Below are 23,581 nucleotides of genomic sequence, written 5' to 3'. Positions count from 1 at the left end.
AAGGGCGGTGGCACTGAGCCTGCGGCCTTGCTGCCAGGCCGGCCAGCCTCTGCGGGTGGAAGGATCCTCGCTGGCTGGTGTGCAGCCCCGGGACCTGTTCTGCTCCACAGGAGTGGGAGCCACCACCCAAGGAAGGAGGAGGCCCCAGAGGCAAGAGACAGAGGGCAAATGAGTGGTTTAAAAGCCAACTCTACTTGACACTGGGACTTAAAACCAAAGGTGAATTACCGCTCTAATACCATGAAATAAGTCATTTTAAAAACACAATTCTGCCTGGCCAGTGTGGCTCAGTTTGTTAGAGCATCATCCCATGCCCTGGGGGGGGGGGGGTCCCCCAGGTTTGGTTCCCGGTCAGGGCACATACCCAGGTTGCGGGTTCGGGGAGCATATAGGAGGCAACTGGTTGATATTTCTCTCTCACATCAATGCTTCTCTCTCCCTCTCCCTTCCTCTCTAAAACACATCCCCAGGTAAGAATTAAAAACAACAACAACAACCAAGTTCCCGCAGTCGCGCTGAGGCTGGTTTGGGCAGGTGTTTCCACCGCCTGCGGTGCTAACGTGGTCAGGACGGACTGAGCTTTTCAGGGTAGAAACAAGCCGGGGTGTCTGTGTGGCCGGAGGGCCTCCGAGGATCACTCGGTCAGCAGGAACTTAGAGGCAGAGCCTGGGGCGGGACAGCCCTGTTAGGAGAATCAGACTTCAGCCAACAGAACCCCTCCTGCTGTCACCTGCAGTCTTTTGCCCTCAGCCTCTCACACCTGTTGGCTTCTGCTCTAGGCAGGGAAAGAGCTGTGAGACCTGCATGCCACGGGTAGGACGGTGGGGAGGGACGAAAGCAGGTGAGTGGGGCAGCTCAACCGTCACCAAGTCCAGGACACCACCCAGTGTCTGAGGGCTGAGGCACCTACTCAGCGGGGAACCTGCCCGTCGGGAGGAGCCTCTGAATCTCTGTGACAAGTACAACTCTCTTTCCCACCTGGACACGGCAGGCTGGGCAGTTTTTACTTCCAAACTTGTCTCTAGAAACCCCTCTTCCTCAGGCTGGTCAGGAAAACCTGGAAACGCAAACAGCATGGTGGGGAAGAAAGAGTGGAAGGGACGGGCCGTGTGGATGGACTCACTAGCTCGGGCGACTAGAAGGACTCACATGAGGGGCTGGTCTGCGCCTGCCTGTTGTCAGGTCAGGCTCCACACTCCTCCCAAACACGCTCAGGATGCCCGGGGTGGTGGCTACACGGCTGCGGCTTCTAATCCACCTCTGCGCCAGGAGACCGAAAATGCTTGCTCTCAGACCAAAACCAAGAGGATGTTCCGGAGCTTGGCTAAGGCACCATATACCAACGGGCCCCTGTACCTGAGGGCACTCTAACTGGAGGCAAACTTTCCACCTGCCCAAGTCAGCTGTGTTAAGAAGCTAAAGGATGGGAACCGGCCCTTGGAAGCCACATGGGCTGTTATGTGCTTGGGAAGCTCTGTGTCTGCTTTGTCGCTGAAGGCAGGAGGCTCACTTACACTTATAGAACTGCTGAGCTGTTTCACCTTCTGCTCTAGCTGTTCTCGTTCCTGTTTTAAATCTGAACTCCATTTAAGTAACTTCTGTTTCTCTTCTTCTTTAGCTGAAAAAAAAAAAAAAAGAACTGTTTTTAACAATAAATTCTTTGAAAAGGCCAGTGTTCAGAATGTTTGCCAAAGAAGATATTCTCCCCAAAGTTCCCCGAGCCCCCAGTCAGGGCACAGAACCCCCTCTCCCCCTTTCCATGCACAGGCATGCTAAGAAGACTGTCAGGGCTGCAGCCTGGCTTCCTATGAACACGATCTACTTCTCATTCTTCCTCCCAAGAAAGTGCTACACAATCTTCCACTTCATTCACTAGAAGCTTTTCATTTTTAACATTAAATTTCCTTTTTAAAACAAAGCAAATACTTCCTTCCAGTACTTTTTTTTTTTTTTAAAGGGAAGATTACACAAGAGAGCGTATGGGTAACTCTTTACCTGCTTTGTAGGCGATATAGGAATGAACAATTGCTAAAGTTCCAGGCCATGGAATTGCTTCTTCCTTCTTTAGCATCTGAAAAGATTTTTAGAATTTTACCTTGAGAAGGAGGTATAAATACACATCCCCTGTGTAATGACAAGCAAGGGTGTCTGTAGCTTTGGGCAGATAAAAATCCAGGAGGGATTGTGAGGGCAGTGTTGCAAAATGCTGCTCTACAGTTTCTGGACTGTAAAGTTCCAGTTATCAGCCCGAGAGAATGAGGTACAAAGCAGGGACAGCCAAGCTACCTGGGCCCTGAATGAGAAAGAGGCGGGGCCCTCCTATCATGTCATCCCTGTCACAGGCTCCTGACGGCTCCCACAGGCAGAACCACCAGCATACGCGGCAGGTCGGCACTGTGGCCGCAGCCATGGGTGGCTTCGTCCCTGACCTGACACGGGCTGCCTATCTCAGTTTTAGCTCCATGCCCCCGAGAGGCAGCCTGGCCAAGGAAATGAAGTCTCAGCTCTGATACCACATATAATCTAGACCCCATGTGGCAAATGATCAGAGGGTCACAAAGCAGCAACTGGAAGAGAACAAGGAGAGAACTGTCCCTATAACTGTATCAGGCGACAGTAGGAAGAGGACCAAGGTTAAAAGGGGAAAACCAGAATTCTCTCAGATCAGAATTCCAAAGACCTGAGCAGGATCCCAATGTCTGCTGAGCTACTGACCTTATTTGTTTGTTATTTATACTTTGCCTGCTTCTAAAAAAGCGACAGGAGACCGCTTACAATAAAAACATTAAGATACATGGATAGGTGAGAAAAAGAAATCAGAAACTAAGCAGAGAAGGAGGGAAAAGCTGGGGTAGCTAATCATACAGTCATGTGCTGTACGATGCTTTGATCAATGACCGACCACATATACTACGTGGGCCCATAAGATTATAATGGAGCCAAAAAATGCCTATGGCCTCGTAACATCAGAGAATACATGTGTTCATGATGCTGCTGGTGTAACAAACCTACTGCACTGCCAGTCACACAAAGTATCGCACATACAGTTATGCACAGTACATAGTACTTGATAATAACAGACAACTATGCTACTGACATGTATTTGCTATACTATACTTTTTATTTAAGAGTATACAGTTCTATTTATTAAAAACAAGAAGTTTGTTGTACAGCAATATTCTGTGCTATGCTGGCTACAGCCTCATACATCTCATGTTAACTGTGTCTCTTGATTGCATCATTTTCTCTTGTGCTTGACTTAATCTCGCGTTGTTTGTACTGTAATGAGACACAGAGGCTTGTAGCCCAGGAGCAATAGGCTAGACCTAGGTGTGCAGCAGGTTACCATCGAGGTGTGTGTAAGTGCGCTCTGTGATGCTCTCGCAAGGACAAAATCACCTAATGACACATTTTTCAGAATGTATCCCTGTCGTTAAGTAGCGCATGATTCTGTGCTTGCCTTTCAAGCCCATGAAATATTGATACCACTGTAGTTAGTTCTCTGATCCTGATGACAACATAGGTTAAAAGTGAAACTGTTGTTATTTGAATGAAACAACTGATTGAGTACTTTGACTTAAGAAAGTACTGGCCGGTGCCTCAGTGGTTAGAGCGCTGGCCTAGGCACTGACAGGTCGTAGGTTTGATTCCCTGTCAACGGCATGTACCTGGGTTGCGGTTTGCTTCTTACCCCTGGTTGGGGCGTGTGCAGGAGGCAACCAGTCAATGTGTCTCTCTCACATCAATGTTTCTCTCTCTCCCCCTCTCCTTCCCTTCCACTCTCTCTGAAAAGCAATGGAAAAAATTTCCTCAGGTGAGGATTAACAAAAACAAACGAACAAAAAAGAATTTTATTTTCAATATAGAGTTTCAAAAACATATACTAGGTTTGTACCAATCTTAAGAGAATGAGGCAGAAAGTCTTATGGACTTTTAGGGTCAAGGTAATAAGTCATTTCAAATAAAGGGAAGCAATCAGGGTCTCTCCACCAGCACACTGAGTCACCGCCTCATGAATACGAGGGGAGGGATGCTGGTGGGTGAGAGCTGTTCTGTGAACAGGGCTCACGTGGCCTGAGAACTCCCAGGAAGGGCAGAGACTGCCATTCCCCCAGACCAGAGGGGAAAGGAAGACCTGACCATGTTGTCTTGCTCCTCCTTGGCCCCGCCCTCTGTCTGACCCCTGTCCCCCTACCTGGTCCTGACATCTGGGACAGATCCACATGCCCTTGGGAATTGTTTTCAGAGGAGGGTCTAAGCAGTCCAGATGATACACACGGGAACAGGTGTCACACATCAGCAACTGACCACTTTTTCTGCAAACGCTGCAAAAATCCTCATGGATATCACCCTAAGAAATTGAGAAGAGAGGTAAGAGAAAGGACAAAAAGGTAAAATGTGAATGTTACTATGCACATTCTGGATACATATACATGTGTTAGGACAATCAGCTGTGCCCCCTCTAACATGTTACAAGAGTATTCAAGAAAAGTAGCGATGGCACAAGCCCCCGCCTGTCCCATATAGCTGAGGTTCCCTGGGCAGGGGCAGTATTCTTAGTTTTAAAGCAGACTTCATGGGAAAGCTCTGTAGTCGCCTGGCCAAAATTAACTTTACGGGTGATAGCTCAGCATTTGTTGTATTTTGGTAGAGTCTAACCCATAAATCAGAAAGCTTGATGACATTGAAACCCATTCATCAAAGTGTTCTGAAACCAAAGATACAAACAATTCTCATTAACTCTCATTTTTGGAGAAAATTTAGAAGGATTGGGAAAGACAACAGGTAAGAAATGGAATTTTACTAAACACTTTGCCTCCTCAGGGAGAAAAGATAACAGTGAAAGTTCAAATGGGAAAAGACTAAGTCAGGAGCCAATTAAACGGATTAAACCGAGCTTTCTAGTATGAAGACTTTAAAAGCCAAAGCAACAGCTGACAATGTTCTCCCTTAAAACCAGCATTTGGCATTTGCTGTTCAATGGACCCTTCTATTCTGGAGGCTGTGTTCCTCCCTGTAAAATACTTCGCCAGGTGAGGCGAGAAGGGCCCTCTGTGCCCTCTCCCGCCCATCAGTGAGTTCTCAGGTAGGGCTGCTGGAGCCTCTGAACAGAAGGCACCATCAGAAAAAAAGCAGATCTACTTAAAACGTGGAGAGGAGAACAGGGAAAAAAAACTATTCAAGAGGTATTTTTCAGCAAGTGAATCCCTAACCCGTCCTGTGAACAGGACTAATGCCGCTGAACGGACCAGGGCAGGGAAGGCTGAGGGAGCGTCGGAGGGAGCCAGCAAAGGCAGTGCCCGGCCTGGGCCAGACCCTTTCCTGCCAAAAGGCTTAACTCAGAACACAGGCCTGGGAAGAACCTTTCTTCCCAGGCCTGTTTCCTCTAGGAAAGGAGGCTTTCTCTGTCATTCACCAGGCTCCCCAGCAGCTAGAAGATGCTGCAAAGTTATACGATAATCAGTGTGGGTGGATTTTAACCTTTCTGAGTAAGAAAATGTCACCTCTGGGGCGTAGAAAAGAAACCCAGAACATGTGCAAAAATACTACACGAGAATGCCCGACAGTTCAACTTCCAGGCACCATAAGAGGTAAGTTTCACCCCTCGGTTACCGTGACTTTCTTTTCATTCTTAGAATCAGACGGAGGGTGCTCTTCTCTAGAGGGTTAGTTTTTCTTAAAACTCAGCCCCATGTTGTAAGTCTGCATCTTTATGAAGTTTATACAAATTTTAGGGTTTCAGAGAGTCTTTACATGAACTATAGATAGGATTAGCAGCAATGAAGTATATGAGACAAACTGAACATTTTATTCAGAGGTATTTGTTGGGTAAAGAATTCTGCTCACTTTCCTTTTCTCCTGAATAAGGAGAACATCAAGAAGTGGAGTACATATAAAATAAAACAAATAATTTATTTCAGTTGCTAAAGGAAAAAAACAACATTGTATCCTCTTTATAAAGCCCATGAAGTAGCTCATAATCTTTTGGTGTCAGGACCCCATTACACTCTTTTTGTTGTTGTTGTTAACTCCTCACCCAAGGATACTTTTTCCATTGATTTTTAGAGAAAGTGGAAGGGAGGGAGGGGAGGGGGAGGAGAGAGAGAGAGAGAGAGAGAGAGAGAGAGAGAGAGAAACATCGATGTGATAGAGACACATTAATTGGTTGCCTCCCGCATGCGCCCCGACTGGGGGCCAGGGATCCAACCTGCAACCCAGGTACGTGCCCTTGACTGGGAATCGAACCCACAACCCTTGGGTGTGTGGGCTGACACTTTAATCACTGAGACACACCGGCCAGGGCCCCATTACACTCTTAAAATTACTAAAGACCTCAAAGAGCTTTTGTTTATGGGAGTTAGATACATTGATACTTACTTATAGAAGTTTTAAAACATTTTAGTTTTGAAATAATTATAGAATCCAGGAAGTTACAAAAATATGTATTGGGACGATGCAGTCGAGGGTCGTCAAGCCACCTGGCCAGGATTTCGCAGTGGAGCGTCTCAAAAGCCGCTACGGGCTGGGGGGCTGCCGCCCAACGGAGTATTCTGTTTCAAGTTTTGATCAGGCTAAATGTAAGAGAAGATATCTAACCTCCCCAGATGACTTGGATGTCTGCTCATCTGGAGATAAAGTTGATTCCTCATTAAGATGGTATTCTGATGAAAGAAAGCATTCCACTATACCTCTTTATAGTTCATCCAAGCACTTCAACATGAACTGGCTGTCTCCAGCACAGAAGTTCTCCCGGCGTAGACACAGCTGATCCTCACAGCCAACTGGCCTGGAGGTCACTTCCTCCCAGTGATACCAACAACAATCAAGACTTAACTACAACAAGGCTGTACACACAGTCCACAAAGGGGTGCACCAATAGTGTCCACCGCAGGTAACTGGGGAGGCCGACCCACTGGGCCATATAGGACACCTAGCACACAAAGCTACACTACCAACTCAGGGAAGCAGCGAAAATGCGGAGACAAAGAAACAGATCACAGCCCTGACTAGTTTGGCTCAGTGGATAGAGCGTCGGCCTGCAGACTCAAGGGTCCCAGGTTCGATTCGGTCAAGGGCATGTACCTTGGTTGCAGGCACATCCCCAGTGGGGGGTGTGCAGGAGGCAGCTGATTGATGTTTCTCTCTCATCGATGTTTCTAACTCTCTATCCCCTCTCCCTTCCTCTCTGTAAAAAATCAATGGGGTATATTAAAAAAAAAAAAGAAAGAAACAGATCACAAATGAAAGAAATGGAGGAAAACAAACGACTAGATATAGAGTTCAAAACCATGGTTATAAGGTTTTTCAAGAATTTCCTAGAAAAGGCCGATAAATCTAGCCAGACCCTCGAGGATATGAAAAAGGACCAACTAGAAATTAAACATACACTGACTGAAGTAAAAAATATTATACAGAGACCCAACAGCAGACTAGAGGATCGCAAGAATCAAGTCAAAGATTTGAAATACAAAGAAGCAAAAAACACTCAACCGGAAAAGCAAAAAGAAAAAAGAATCCAAAAACTTGAAGATAGTGTAAGAAGCCTCTGGGACAACTTCAAGTGTACCAACATCAGAATTATGTGGCTACCAGAAGAAGAGAGAGAACAAGATACTGAAAACCTATTTGAAGAAATAATGACAGAAAACTTCCCCCACCTGGTGAAAGAAATACAAGTCCAGGAAGCGCACAGAACCCCAAACAAAAGGAATCCAAAGAGGACCACACCAAGACACATCATAATTAAAATGCCAAGAGCAAAAGACAAAGAGAGAATCTTACAAGCAGCAAGAGAAAAACAGTTAGTTACCTACAAGGGAGCTCCCATACGATTATCAGCTAATTTCTCAACAGAAACTATGCAGGCCAGACGGAAGTGGCAAGAAATATTCAAAGTGATGAATAGCAAGAACCTACAACCAAGATTACTCTACCCAGCAAAGTTATCATTCAGAATTGAAGGTCAGATAAAGAGCTTCACAGATAAGAAAAAGCTAAAGGAGTTCATCACCACCAAACCAGTATTATATGAAATGCTGAAAGGTATTCTTTAAGAAGAGGAAGAAGAAGAAAAAAGATAAAAATTATGAACAACAAATACATATCTATCAACAATTGAATCTAAAAATCAAGTGAATTAAAAATCTAAGGAACAGAATAAACTGGTGAATATAATAGAAACAGGGGCATAGAAAGGGAGTGGACTGATAATTCTCAGGGGGAAAGGGGTGTGGGGGTGCGGGAAGAGACTGGACAAAAATCGTATACCTATGGATGAGGACAGAGGGGGGGGGAGGTAAGGGCAGAGGGTGGGGTGGGAACCGGGTGGAGGGGAGCTATGGGGGGGGGGGAGGAGAAACAATTGTAATAATCTGAACAATAAAGATTTATTAAATTAAAAAAAATATGTATTGGAAAATTTTAAACCCCAGAACACACAGGTGCACTGCCCATTAGCCATCAGAGTGATGACATCATCATGTCATGTAATATCTGGGAAACTCCACTGTTCACGCTTGAGAGAATGAGAATGAAACTGGAACAGAGTGTTTGGATATGATCATGAAAATAGTTTTGATTTTATGGACCCCCCTGAAAGAGTCTCAGGGACCCCCAGGCCATACTTGAGAACTACTGCCCATAGAAATGAATATGAAATGTGCGTCTGTATTTCATCCACACAGAATTGGTTCTCTGCTTAAACAGAAAGGCAGTCCCATGAAGGTGCTGCACCACGTCAGAAAGCTTAGGCTTTGGTGAAGGGCCGAATAATTACCATAAACCAAATGGGAAGTTGGAAGATGTCTGACCCACAATTCTTTGCTAAGGGCTGAGGCCTCGGTTATTTAAAAAACACCCTGGTTGTATCAATGGCAACTTCATCATTTGCTAAAGAAATTGTGTAATTATGTCAACTCATCTTCCCTTCTCATAAAAGTGATGATAGTGGCAACATCCTGAGGATTAGCGCCCAGCCGTGTCTTGTACCAAGTCCTTCTAGATGGTATTGATCTCCAGGAAATGCCTGCCTCTCAGCTCTCACTATTTAATTAATGTTGTTGGGGTTTATGCCACCCAGAAGCTAATATACAGAGCCCTGTGTGTTGATTTTAGTAACTGCCACTGCTGAGATACTGTAAAAGTAGAAGTCAATTATCTTTTTAGAAAAACCCATTCTACTAGGTTTAACCTAGGAAGTTATCAACATTATTTAGTGGTTTTAGAAAAGCTTCCTTTTACCTTTAGATTTCTAAGAAGAACAGTGTTTATATTTTGACACAAAACCTGGCAGAAGCTTTTAGTTTGTGATTAGAGCTGAGTGGATCCTTTCAAGAAAACCATTTTATAAACCCCCTCAGCCCAAAGTAAAAAATAAATAAAAACAACACTGTTTAAGAAAGAGACTCACATCCAGAACCACAGAACACCTGGGGGACAGCCCCACCAAGAGCGGTCCACCCCGGGCAATGCTTTAACTCCAAAAAAGTTGAGACAATCATTGCTGCCACCCAACACGGTTACCACAGGGACTCCTGGTGTAGTTAACAGGAGAGGCAGAAAACCCAATCAATGACTCCTGCCGAAGGAAAGCTGGACAAAAGGCTGGGTCTTGACAGCAAGGCTGGGTCTGAGGCCACCAGCTATGTTCACGGAAGGACGCCCGTCAGAGAACAGAACTCCTCCATGACCTGGTCCTCCACAGATGACACTCCCTTTGTTGTTTCTGGAAGTTTAACTCGGGATGTGCAGACGGTATTCTTTTGCTCTTTGGAGAGGGGCAGACTACTAAGAGCCTGTAATTCAAGAGATACTGTACCTGAAGGTGACCCTGAAGACAAGCTCTGTCATTCACAAGAGAGAAAAGACGTGCCAAACCTGCTTCCTCCTGTCAGTCCAGTAAAGGGCAGCTCCAGCTTCCTAGCTGTTTGGGCCAAAATCTTTGGATTCACCTTTGACTGTTCTTTTTCTCATATCCCATCATCCAATTCTGCTGGCTTTTCAAAAAGATGCAGACTCAATGACTTTCCTCCATCTCTATTTCTACCTATTATATTAGGCCAAGCTACCAGTGGCTCCTGACCAGACGACTGTAACAGCCTCCTCACTGGTCTCCCTGCTCCCGTCCTATCCTCCCACAGTCTCGTCTCCGTATTTCACACACATCGGTCCTTTTAAAATCCCAATCAATTGTGCAAACACCTTTGAATAATAACTGCAGGCAAGAACCAGCAAAGGATGCTAAAACCACTGGGTAGCAGTTTGCTGGGGAACTGGATATTTACAGACTCAAAGCTGAGGAAACAGGTGCCTGTACAAGTGGAGACATTTGATGGGCTCTATTTTGAGAGATGAGCGTTAACATCACCAACAAGGGGACAGACTGACAACACGTGCCTCCTGCTGCGAAGCACTGAGGACTCAGCACCACTTGTTTAGTGTTCCTACAAAAATGCAACCTCCAATCTGTTCCTGAGGAAACAATCAGATCATCCAAATGGAGGGACACCCTACATAGCAACTGGCCTATCTTCCTAAAAATATCAATGCCATGAAAGACAAAGAAAAGACGAGAAACTGGTCCAGAGTAAGGAGCCTAAAGAGACAATCAATGTCAAGAGTGATCTTGAATTGGATCCTGAAGCAGAAAAATGTAAGTGCCACTAAGGCAATAATTGAGACAAATTGAGAAAACTGAATATGAACTGTATATTGTATAATAACATTTTATCAATATTAAATTTCCTCTATTTGATAACTGTATTGTGGCTATATCAGAGAATATCTTTATTCTTAGGAGATATAAACTAAAGTATTTGGGGTGAAGATTCATGATGCCTGCAATTTCCTAACTAGTTCAGAAAAAAAAAAAAAAAAGTATGGCCCTGGCAGAGTGACTCAGTTGGTTGGAATGTCATCACATACCCCGAAAGGTTGTGGGTTTGATTCCGGGTCAGAGCACATACCTAGGTCAGGGGATCGATCCCTTCTCAGGGCGTGTACGGGAGGCAACTGATCAAAGATTCCCTCTCACCTCTCTCCCCCTCTCTAAATAAGCATATCCTTGGTTAAGGATTTTAAAAAAGTTTGGGTGTATGTATGTGTGTGTACATGTGTGTATGTATAAGTGTGTGTATATTTGTGTGTAGGAGAGAGAAGCATATGTGGCAAAATGGTAACAATTGGTCAATCTAGGTGAAGGGTATACATTTGTTCCTTGTATTGTCACTGTAACTTTTCTGTAGGTTTGAAACTTTCAAAATAAAAAGTCAAAAACCCTCTCGTGGTCTCCTATTTCACTTAAAGCCGCAAGGCCCTGCCGCCTCTGGTCCTCAGCTCCCACCACTCGCACCTGCTCACTGCCCAGCGTCTTGGCCTCTTTTCTTCGTGCGTGTACATTTCTACCTCAGGGCTTTCGGAGTGCTCCCCCCCCACCCCTCAGCATCTTCATAGAAGAGCAACCTCTGCCATTCCCCTTAGGCCCCTTACCTGTCCCACTTTTCCCACAGCATCATCACTCCCTGGCACATTATATGTTCATCTGCGTATCACCTGCCTCCCACCGTGCAACATGAGCTCCATGAGGACCAGGAGCTGGTTTTGTTCCTGCTCTGTCCCAGCCTCAAGAACAGCGCTTGCTCAGCAGAGAAGGGCTCCATAAGTATCTGCTGAGTGAATGAATTCACTGCTTTGGAAATGCTCGTTTAAACACGTAGGGTACTGGTGACACTCCTGCAGCTGCTGGGTGAAGAACTACTGAGTATCTGACACTCTTTCTGGAACCTATTTCTAACCAACTCTGCTGAATAAAGCTGCTCTACGGCAGAGTTTCCACTTCTGGAATTCCACCTGAAGCAGGCAGCACTGCTAAGGGAACGTCCACCTTGCTCGTTCCCCCACCTCCAGAACACTGATGATGGAAGCCTGCACACCTTGCAGGGACGTGAGCTGACTTCCCACCCACTCCTTTCTAAGAACTCCCTCATGGCACAGCAGATGCAGCCTCCGGACACTACTGAGCCTCCTGACATATTTAGCACGAGTCCCAAGGACACAGCAGGACCTGGGCCCCAGCAGAGCTGCCTTCCCGGCATAGCGTCCTGTCGGGGTCCCTGCTTTCCCGGGTCAGTCAGGGTGATGCCGCTGAGGAGACAACACAGGACAAGGTTTCCCCAGGGACGCTCTCAGAGACAGTGAGCTTTCCCCACGTTACTTACGTCTGTGGAGGTGGGGCTGGGCAGGGACACAGGCTGGACAGGTGCAGGGAAAGTGAATGTGGTCTCTGTCTTTTCATTTTCAGGGGAGTCAGGATGACTGGATGGGGGGGATGTTGGGGTAAGGGCTCCAAACCCCAGCACTGCATTGTATTTTGGAGGACGACCTATATGCCAAGAGAAGGGAACAAAAGGGGAAAAGGGGGGGTGGGGAAGAGAGGGGGAAAATGATCTTACATACCTTTGGCCAGTGTTCCTCATTGGCTAGCATGGAAAAGGAAGTGAGGTAGCAGACAGAAGGTTAATACAATAGTCCCAAAGAGAGGAAGAGAAGCTAAGATTTAAATGTCATTAGAAACTGCCTGAGTCTCAAAAGAAGGGAGGAGAAGAGAGAGCTTGCAGAAGGACAGAGACACTGGGTCGTGTAAAAGGGCCTTGCCTGAGGCAGGTAACAGTGAGGCTCCTGGGCTGTGACAATCTGGTTTCTCAGGCGAGAACCAAAGCTTACAGGGAGCCAAGGCCAGAAATACGAATTTACTTTACTTTCCTGTATCTTTTGCATGTTGTTCTCTAATGTTTCTCTGCAACCATCATTCTTACTATATTAATGATTCTCAGCTCCCACAAATGGATTTACTTAGGATTTCTGCTTTTCTTTTCTCGCCTGCCTATATTTTGGTCATTTCACTGCTTATAAGGGTGGAGAAAAGTGAAGCAAGAAGACAAAGTTCAAGTTAACTACTCTTACCCCTTGCTGTTAGAGCTAGTGAGAGATATGTTCAAGGGGTAGCTGGAACCCAAGAGCTAAAAATGTGTCCTGAGTTTAAATATAAATTGAAGTAGGTCTGGACTCAAGTGTCCTCCCTAGTTGATCAAGAATTGTCTCCCCACTTTCTACCACATTCTGGTGACCCACATGTCTCAGAACTGGGCTGATCCAGTCTCAGGAAGGCCGTCATCAGCAACACTGCTAACTGAGAGGCCTGATATGAGCAAGAGCATTCTGCATCACACCTCATGCTACAGAGGATCATAAATGAGCCCGTGTGGGTGTGGCAAGTCCAGGCCAACCACTCCTGCCTGACGTGTCTAAGTCAGGGTCACACTCCTAAGCTGTGAGTGAAAGAAGTGAATGCCTAGACCACCACAGGGGGAAAAAGAGCCAGAGGGGTGCACAGCTGCGCATGAGCACTGGTAATGGCACGCAGAATCATGACTTTGCCAACAGTTACAACTTGTATCAAAACCATGCACAGGAATGCTGACTCTGTCAGACATACACAAACATTACTTGTGTGGGTTAGACTGGGGGGGTCTGCAGTACAAAGGCAGGTCACACTGGTGTGTCTTCCTGGGGAATTAGTGCTGCGGGAAGAAGTGGGAGATGAATGCTCTTTGTTTACCCAGAGAAGGCATATCCTAGGCTTGTAGATGCAGGCTTTCATCCTCTGACCTTGGCAAGAGATGCCAAGGTCTTTCTGGCTCATTTAACCCCTTTTCTTTGAGCAGATACAGCCCACCAGCAGGCCAATTAACTGGCTTCTGGCTGGGGGCTCCTTTCTGATAATTGTGTAAGAGGTCACTAAAATTTGCTAAAAACAAAAAATAATCCATGACACTGATAACTGTGGCCCGGGAACTGATACGAAGCAATGGCTTCGGGTTTCTCATCTAAATATTTTTGACCACTTGAAGGCCGGGGCGGATGCAGCATGGGAACGGGTCACTCAGGGTGGCTACGCTCTCTCTTTGCGGGCAGAGGTGGTAGTGTGTGGCTGCAGCCTCCCTAAGGCAGACAAAGGGTCAGGACGACCTCCTGAGCTTCCAGCAGCTCTGAGATTGTGTGTGCAGACGCAGAAATCAGTATGCCACTCCACTCACTCTGCAACCTTTCTAGCCTGGAACTATAATTCAGGGACACATTATCATGTAGAGAAAGGGACCTTGGGATGTATTACTGACATCAAAGAACAATTTCAGAACCTTGTTTATGAGCTCCAACTCCGAGCTATTAAGCCCTATTTAGACTCGCACAGTGAGACTGCCGCTGCTGTCATGTCTCGGCCCTAAGAGGAGGTGCAACGCCTGCCCTGGGGAGGTCTAAAACACGGGGAGGGAGCTCTTTAAGAATTTCTGCTTCTGAAAGCCTGTTTGACAGTGACCTTTTCTTCTCACAGATTCTAAGTTTCCAGTGTGGCTACCTCTCTCTTTCCTGGAAAGCCCGCAGCACACGGAAACTTAAGTGATGCTCTGGTTTCTCCTGCAGAGGGATGACTCAGACACGACTAAGAGCACCTTGGCAACAGCGGGCTCCGTGCTGCTCAGTGACGCTACAATGCTTCCTTTTGCGCGGTGTCCTGCTCACTGTGCTATGTTCAGGGACAGCCTGGTGGGCTGGGGGCAGAAATGCTGCCTGAAGCCATTCCCCTGAGGCAGCTTTGCTGGAATCCCAGGAAAGGCAGCTTTCGACTCAGTATACACAACTCTAATAGGAAACCTCACTCTCTTTTCTCCCCTTCTCAGAGAATAACAACAACGAAACTATTTTCTAGGGGGAAGGGAAGAAACACAACACAGAAAGCAAAGGCAAGAGGCAAGGGAGAGATCTAACAGGTGCTCACCTCTCTTCCGGGTCCCAGGGTGCATTGTACTGTTCAGGTAGGTGACTGCACTCTTCTTACGCTTTGAGGATTGAAGAAGGAAATGGGGTGGTTGAATAGCATGGTTACTAATAATAGTGGCAAAAGCTAAAGACCAAGCACAGCATGCCTGTCAACATGCCAACTAGTTAGTGCCAGTCACCCCACGGTATCAGTGCTAACGTATTTCATTACATATATTCCAGGGAGGTCTGCCTCTGCTCCAGATGGCAGTTGTGTTGAAGCCAGGGTGAGTTACATTTTTAAGGAAGGTTTATATCTGTTCAAATGTAAGCAAAAACTAAGGGGAAAGCAATGAATAATAAAAACGAAATAATGGGATCAGCCAGAGAAAAACCATCACTTTACAAAGCTGAGCAAGTATAACCAGGCTTCTGATGGGAGGTGCTGAATAAGTCATAAGTGACGTGAACGGCGAGGGCAGGGCCAGCGCTGGCGGGAGTACCTCTGGCTCAAAGACCGCTCCACTGTACACTGGGTTTGCTGTTGTTCTTCTTTTTCGCTCTTGCCTCTTACTTTGGATTTCTTGGGAAAGCAAAAGGTTTACATTAGAAGAGGGGTATGGGAACCTCAACCATTTAACTGCATGGTTTTCCCAGACAAATCAGAGGTGGGGCCAGCCCCTTTGTTCACTGCAGCCTCAGCAGAGGCAAGCACACGGCTGGGAGCACACACGCAGGCCGTCTACTCTCACCCCTCGGAAAGCGAGACCACGCTGTCCCCGGGGAGGCTCTGTGACCGCGTGCTTAATGGTAGACAACGCTTGTGAACAAGCTGTCCTGGTTTATTTTTAGATCACCGTGACATAGGTGTGGATGAACTTTATCCACAGACCGAGATTGAGCAACCATAGTTCACCATTCTTTAATTAAGTAACCAACACAGATGTAGCTTTGCAACTGTTCTCAAGATTCGAGTAACCAAGAGTACTGAAAAGTACAAAGTCAGAGGGGCATTTGCTACTTCATGCTGTTTGGGGAGGAAGTTCCCTAAGGGAGCGGAAGTCACCTTAACCGAGGCAACTGGGTGGTCTGCCCAGGACTGTAGTGTGGATACAAAGCGAAAGGAAGGGGAGGGCTGAGCAGTAGCCAATTTGACTCTAAAGGAAACAAAGTCCACACTGACGACATGATACTCTATCTGTTTTCAGTTTTCTCTTCTCGCAATAAAACGCCATTGTCAAGAACTAAGCTCTGGGCCAGAAGCAAGGCAACATTATGAACATCTTCTCTTACCTTCTAGATGGTCATGTGTTACCAATCCTAGAGACACCATGAAGGCAAGTTTCTGTGCCAGAGAAACAAAAGATGAATATGCTTCAGTTTGGGTTCTCACAAAGCCAACCACCTGTTCCCAACTAGAATCCTAGAGAAAGGCAGCCCAGTGGGCTGGTGGCCTGAAGGAGGCAGGTTCAGGTGAAAAAGAGCGGGGCATCCGCCACTCTTAACAGCTATGAAGTCACCCCACCGCTTCCTTGGCTTACAGGGACCAAAAGAGAAGGACAAGGGCCTACAGCTTCTACGTCCTCAATGGCAGAAATCAGCATTTTGAGTGGCCCAATATATTTTCTTTCATAAAAAAAAAAATCATTTTAGAGCTCTGGCCAGTGAGGCTCAGTTGGTTACATGTCATCCCGTGCACTGAGAGGTTGCTGGTTCAATTCCCAGTCAAGGCACATGGTAGGGGGCATGCAGGAGGCAGCCAATCAATCAGTGTTTTATTTTCACAGTGCTGTTTCTCTCTATCCCTCTCCCTTCCTCTCTCTCTAAAAAAAAAAATCAATAAAAATATTTTTTAAAATCCTCTTAGAGAGAAGAGGATTTCATATTCGAAAAACAGGCAGAGCCTCCCATACAACAAGCTAAAAATTCTAAGTAGTTTACTTGTCATGACTAGGCCTTTACTTGTCATGTCAAGTCAGGGTTTCTTACATTTTTGCTACCACTGACTGGACAACGCTAACTCACAGCTAAATGAGTTTTAGGAACGATAGCAGGTGTTCTGCTTAATACTATGATTTTTCATTCAAACATGGGCCTAAAAATATGGAGTGAGTTTTCTCTGACTAGATTGATTAGGATACTGCACCTCATAGCTGACACATCAGATGCTTAAAGTTGGAGAAAGCAACAAATTGATGCCTACTTTGCTCTTTGGTTGCATGTGGTCTGGAAAGTATGTCTCCATTTTCTGCACGTGGGCAGTATACATGCCAAATAATGCATCATCAATTTTTTTTTTTTGCCGATGAATAAAGAATATCATCAATTGCTAGGAGACATACTCCTATAGAATTATTTATACCACAGTCAGTCTTAAAAAAATCCTGACATTTCATCCTCAACATTAAATACCATGATCTTTTGGCCAGATGTGACAGGTTCAGGCTACCCCAGATAGCGCTTTATGAAAATACAGTCATTGAGGCAGGCACTGGAGAACAGAAATGCCCTTTACTATTACCTCAGACTCTTGAAGAAATGTTTTTATTTCTTTCTTTTTTTTAAATATATATTTTATTGATTTTTTACAGAGAGGAAGGGAGAGAGAGTTAGAAACATCGATCAGCTGCCTCCTGCACACCCCCCACTGGGGATGCGCCCGCAACCAAGATACATGCCCCTGACCGGAATCGAACCCGGGACCCTTCAGTCCGCAGGCCGACACTCTATCCACTGAGCCAAACCGGTTTCGGCAGAAATGTTTTTATTTCTTATTCCAAAGTTAGGTGGGCACCTCTCCCTCCAACAGCCAGAGTTCTTTGGCAGGGAAAAGCAGGCTTGGACTTGCTGCCCATTTTCCACATTGTATATTGAAATGGCATACATTTTATGGCTGCCAAAAATAACTACATCCTAATTCCCACTATTCCTTCAAAACGTAACCAAGATTAGAAGGCTGTCTAGCAACACTCTCTGTTAAAGCAGTGTGAGGACTGACATTCAGATGCACTTTCTCTTAATCTGATGACTGCGCCCTTCTTGGCCACTCACGTCCAACTCATCTCTGCAGCCTAGACTGAGAGTTCATGAAAGAATTACTAAATTAAAAAAATCCTCTCCTGTGGAACAGATTTTCAGTGATAAACAAAACAAAAAGTTGTCAAGAACTTTTGTCTCATCTATGTATCACACCTGTGCCGAGAACCAATTTACCCTCTTTATGGCAGTGATTCTGCCCAACCAGAAGGTAAAATACCTGCTGCTACCTATGATGGCTGGTACCTGCTTGCCTACACCATGCCACCGACAAAAGATACCCTTTAATTTCTCTTGATAAGGAAATTCTGCTAACAGCTTACTTTTTTTTTTTCTCTCCAAGTACTATACTTTTTAAATTTTATGGATGATTTTATAAGTTTCTCAGCAATTTGGTTCAAGTTTTGGTCCCTCCTTTAAGATACAGTAAAAATTAATTTATTTCATATCAGAAAGAATTATCATTTATCAAAACCTTCCTGGCTTGCCCTAGCTGGTTTTGCTCAGTGGATAGAGTGTCGGCCTGTGGACTGAAGGGTCCTGGGTTTGATTCCAGTCAAGGGCACATGCCTGGATTGTGGGCTCGATCCCCAGTAGGGGGCGTGCAGGAGGCAGCCGATCAATGATTCTCTCTCATCATTGATATTTCTTTCTCTCTTTCCCTCTCCCATCCTCTCTGAAATCAATAAAACTATATTTAAAAAAAGAAAAACCTTCCTGGCTTAATAAATCATAGTTTTGTTTTTCTTAATGACATGAAGCTTTGATGGCTTCATGCCACTATTTGGCAGGGTTTCATCACAGAGAATGCACTGAGGACAGAAAGAAATCACCAGTCTAATAAAATCCAACTATCAAATATTCATCATCAGATCACCTGTCCAAGTTTTATTTTATAGCTGCTTATGCTAAGTCATCAAACTTAAAAATTCTCTTGTCTAAGGACGTACAAATTCACATTCTATGTTTGTATCAGTCTTGTTTGCTATTTAAGTTTAGAATTCTATCCTAAGTTGTGGTACAGATGTTACTCTTTTCATCCCTACTTCTATCTTCGATGAACTACTTTTCAGCTACTGGTTCATCTGGGATTTGGGAATCTAGTGCAATACACCAGTAACAACAAAAAGCAAATGTGACAACTGTAATCGATAATGTAAATAGACCTTAGCTGAGTGACCTGAACAGCCTATAAATGTTGACTGAGACAAATAAACACAGTGATCACTGGAAGTGTAACGGGATAGCTGGGAAAATGATCCCCAATCTTACATTTCAAATTTGTGACATGTACAAAATGCCCGTATGCCAGCTCATGGACACTCACGGCCATACTCTTCATCTGCCTTAGGCCAACCTAACTTGGAAGTAACATCACTGAATAGTGAGGAAGCAAAAGACAAACAAAGTGTTCAGGAGCAAGTGTCCCTCCTGGTGTGTGAGAGTAAGCCAATCTCCTAGACTGAGCCACGCCTGTGGAGGGCTGGACCTACCTGAGGGTTCTCCTCCCGTTTTGGTTTGGGTGCAGCAGGTGGAGTGATGGTGCGGCTCTCTGTTTGTTTCTCATCTGCTTCTGTGTGAGATTTAATTGTCTAGGAGAAGAAAATTAAATGAAAATTCAGAATTCACTTTTCATTAAAAGAATGAAAACAAACACAGTTTGACTATAGTCAACAAAGAAAGAAAAACATTCTCAAACTGGAAACAGTAAAAAAGGAGGTAATACAGACTTCATTTTGGAAGGAAACAAATGTAAAATGTAAGGCCCCAGTTGAAATGGTTAAATTGCATAACTAGAGTATATATGAATCTATAAATACAACAGTTTAAATTATACAAAAAGAAAAATCCAAGGCTTAATTCCTATGTATAAAAATAAAGTATAGGCAGCTCTCTCTGATTTTAATGTATTTTAGAATGTAGGGGCGGTTTTCCAAAAGCAAGCCCTCTTGTTACATATGGGTCAAGCTCCAGTCCACAGCATGCTTAAGATCCGAATGATTTAAAAAAAACTCTTACATGTACACACTTCTATTTCAGGACATTTCTAATTACAATCCAAGAGAGGCTGCAGAGGTGCCCTCACCTGGGATGTTTAAAACCTGTCTGCATCACCCATTAGGGAGATGCAATTGCCAAGGAAAGGTCATCTCGCAAGAGGCTGACATCCTGATTACCTGCAACCTCGTCTTCCAAACGCATCCACTCACACAAAGAAACACCAGCAGCATTATTATCTTCAGACACAAATGGCAGCTAGCAAATTGGTAGACTGGGCTTGCGTTACTATTCTTACCATGACCCAATGGCTAATTCACTTTATGAAGCCCTCTATAAACCCTGAAATAGTGCTAGAACAGTGGGTGAAAAACTAAACACACACCTAATTTATTTTTTCAAAATTAAAAAAACAGATGCCAATGGTCTTTTTATATGGCAACAATAAGTAATTAAATAAGTGAGAATGAAACTGATTATCGATGAGCGGGAGCCAAATGAAAGACTTCAGTCCTACAGGCAGGATATCAAAAGTTCTCAGGAACCATTATGCTGTCAAACATTTTACACAATCACAAAGGTCTTTCGCGTTCTTTGCTGGCTACTTTCATATCTTCCTTGATTCTCATATTACTTTGAGAAAGTGTAAGCATCTGTTTCTGGGTACAAATACTGCCTTGTCTTTTTTTTTTTTTTAACCAGTGTCTTGTCATATTTCCTCCTCTGTTCTACACGCTTGAGAGCAGGGATTGTTCAACACACTTTTGCACCCTTGGTGCCTAGGACAGTGCCTCACGTAGAGCAGGTGCACTGTAAAGAGACGCTGATCTCCTGTGGGGAGCATGACCCCAGGAGAATCACTGTGTCTCCTCTCTCTCACACCACTCATATTTGAACCAAAAAGGACACAATGACTCCATAAAAAAAATGACCAAACACACCTACAAGGGAACACATGGGAAAGCAGTTTATAATGACATTTTAAAGGTCTTGGGTGACCATAGCTCTCTCAATGTGGAAGGACAGAAGTCTGAGGGAGGAGGGAGACAAGAAGGGCAACTGGAAGGGTTGCTGCTCCTTCTGTGAAGTTCCTGAGGTCACTCACTCCCATCTCTAAGGCTGCAAAAGCACGGAGTGGTAACGCCTCCAGGGAAGGCCAAACCAATTCCTCTCCACCAAGGAATTATCCGGGGTCCAAGCTCTCTCTCTCACACTGAAGAGTACAAGTATCTCAGAACTGGATAAAAACACAAAGAGCATCCTTGCTGAGCTTGGTAACCAGTAAGACTGTTATGCCAGGGAGCCTACTAACCTAAAACAGCAATGAACTGGAGCCCTCTATTAGCTCAACAAGAAGATAAACCACCGAATTTACCACTAGGGAAGAATGTTTAAGAAAAGAATTCATGGTACCTTTCTATGATATTATAACTAAAATTAAAAGCTCTATCAATGTGTAAGGCCAGAACACAAAAAGACATTCAAGCTCTAATAAGAAAAAGAGCAAGTCACAAAATAATATATAATGATTTTTTTTTCTTTTAAAATATTAGTATACGCATAGAAAATATGTGGAGGAATGTAACCTGTGCTGTTAATAGCAACTTTGGGGAGGAATAAATTATGGGCATATTTTACTCTTCATAAATTATGGGGGATGCACTTTCTACAACATATATTTCAGTAATGTCTGAATTTTTCTTTTACAATGAATATGTATTTCTTTGTAATCCGAAAAAAGAAATGTAAAAATAAAATTGAAAAAAATTTTTGTCTCCTAAAAATTTCTTTATGAAGAGGTCAAAGAGAAGTCATATTTAGCAATCTAAAATAGTGTTTTGAAACCACATCCTTTATAATTCTAAAGGTCCTCAAAGGTACTCTGAGAGCCATCCCTGTACACAAGGCCAGATGACTGTCAAATATGCCTCTACCCAGACTCCTAAGCTTGAACATTCTACATTCAAGATTTTAATACTGAAGTTCCGCTGATAACAAGTTTGAAAACTTCTGACCTAAAATATGTGCAAGTAATTTATTTCTGAATGTTCCTCAAAGCATTTCCTGGGGTTTGAGTAGGCTACCAAGGAATAGAGATATGTTCTCTATTTTGGTACCCAGCCTCTTAGGTCTGCTGCAGTGATGAGCTGCCTGGGTAGGAAGCCGGGTGCTCCTGTTCAAGAAGGCAAGGCAGCAGGAAGCCTTCTCATCCCCGCCATCTGGCCGGCCTCTCTGAACCACCAGCCACCCAGAAGCACACGATTCAGGATCACTAGAGACTATGTTCATGTGAATGAGAACTCAAGTCTGAGCAGTTAGAAATAGGTCAATGACTTTTTAAAGCAACTTCTGAAAGAGGATGCTTTTCTTTGCAAAATTCTTCTTTATCATCACTGGTTTTTCTTTACATAGAATACATGGTGACTGTCTATAAACCTGTTTTCTTGTTTTTAAAAGTCTTTCTGTCATAGAACCCTCAAGTATTTTTGAAGGTTACCTGTATTTCTCTAGCCCCGTGGTCGGCAAACTGCAGCTCGCGAGCCACATGCGGCTCTTTGGCCCCTTGAGTGTGGCTCTTCCACAAAATACCACTGCCTGGGCCAGTCTATTTTGAAGAAGTAGCATTAGAAGAAGTTTTAAGTTTAAAAAATTTGGCTCTCAAAAGAAATTTCAATTGTTGTACTGTTGATATTTGGCTCTGTTGACTAATGAGTTTGCCGACCACTGCTCTAGCCTCATGTTTTTAAGAAAACATCTGTTTTTAGAAATATAAATGAAAGGCTTCAATATTTGAACTAAAATCCTCTGGAGTTAAAAGAATACCTTTTAGAAATTTTACTTTTTTTCATTTGACTCTTAATTATCTGTAATAACCAGGGGGAAACTTTGAGGCTTATTCTTCCTGACGTTCATAGTCCCATCTTCATCTGGATTCTTATTGGGCCAAAACTAATATGGATTTTCTGTTTACCATCTCATCTGTGCCTCCTGACTAAAGGTAGCAGAACCCATCTGTGAATTTCTGCTTCACAACCAGCAGGGGGAGCTCATTCACACAGGACTATGAATCCATCTATAAGGGGATAATGGAAAAAGCAACCCAAATGGCCCTTTTGCATTTTAAATCAATTATCACATGATAAGCAACAGGTCATTGACAATGGTGCTGAGGTAAAGAGCCCTTGAGAAGATGTATTTAGAGATAGCTTAACCTCAATGGCAAGGCTAATGCCCAAAGCAGGTGCATACTCTTGCCTGTACCTGTTTTTCAAGGCTTGGCTTGCTAAGCTGTACAGTCTGAGGTCCAGCCAGTCTGGTCCCTGGAGTAGCTATCACAATGCTGGTGAGCTGGGCCATGGGGAACGTTTTGGCTATGGTTGCAGTCTGCCCATTGACGACACGGACGGGGTGGATGGAATTCTGGGAGGTAGGGAGGGTTGTGGGGGTAAACTTGGTCAGCATAACAGGCCTCTGGATAAGTTGAGGAGCTGCAAGCATAGGAGGAGGTGCTGGGGCAATAGGAATGTTATTCTGGGCCACAGGCTTGGGTCGAACCTATGGGGAAAGAGAGAAAAATTACCATATTACTTACAGAAGCTTCCTATAAGTCTAAGCAATTATCAGATCGTCCACACTATGTATGTGAAATGTTATTTAGTACAAATATTAATATTCACTTTGGTTTTATTATTTCTATAGAACTCAGGATATATAATCTTATAAAATACTCATC

General features: G+C 44.4%; 1 protein-coding gene across 5 annotated transcripts in view; it reads right to left on the bottom strand.

Moving 5' to 3' along the window:
- PHF21A (PHD finger protein 21A) overlaps nt 1–23,581 on the bottom strand; it is a 161,827-nt gene that overhangs the window by 564 nt on the left and 137,682 nt on the right. For 3 of the 5 annotated variants that reach the window (XM_054724600.1, XM_054724601.1, XM_054724602.1), the window contains exons 11-19: nt 23,110–23,403; nt 19,344–19,442; nt 16,108–16,159; nt 15,318–15,397; nt 14,834–14,894; nt 12,216–12,379; nt 4,196–4,351; nt 1,996–2,071; nt 1,515–1,618 (exon numbers count right to left, since the gene is read on the bottom strand). In XM_054724600.1, coding sequence (XP_054580575.1) covers nt 1,515–1,618; nt 1,996–2,071; nt 4,196–4,351; nt 12,216–12,379; nt 14,834–14,894; nt 15,318–15,397; nt 16,108–16,159; nt 19,344–19,442; nt 23,110–23,403 — 1,086 coding nt within the window. Of the gene's footprint in view, nt 1–978; nt 1,058–1,514; nt 1,619–1,995; nt 2,072–4,195; nt 4,352–12,215; nt 12,380–14,833; nt 14,895–15,317; nt 15,398–16,107; nt 16,160–19,343; nt 19,443–23,109; nt 23,404–23,581 lie in introns of those variants that run through there. The other 2 variants (XM_054724603.1, XM_054724604.1) reach the window with 2 other exon arrangements.

This window comes from Eptesicus fuscus, chromosome 13 (genome assembly GCF_027574615.1).
Source record: "Eptesicus fuscus isolate TK198812 chromosome 13, DD_ASM_mEF_20220401, whole genome shotgun sequence".
Classification (NCBI taxonomy): Eukaryota; Metazoa; Chordata; class Mammalia; order Chiroptera; family Vespertilionidae; genus Eptesicus; species Eptesicus fuscus.
The sequence above is the reverse complement of the archived record's forward strand: the minus strand, read 5'-3'. Positions and strand labels throughout refer to the sequence as shown.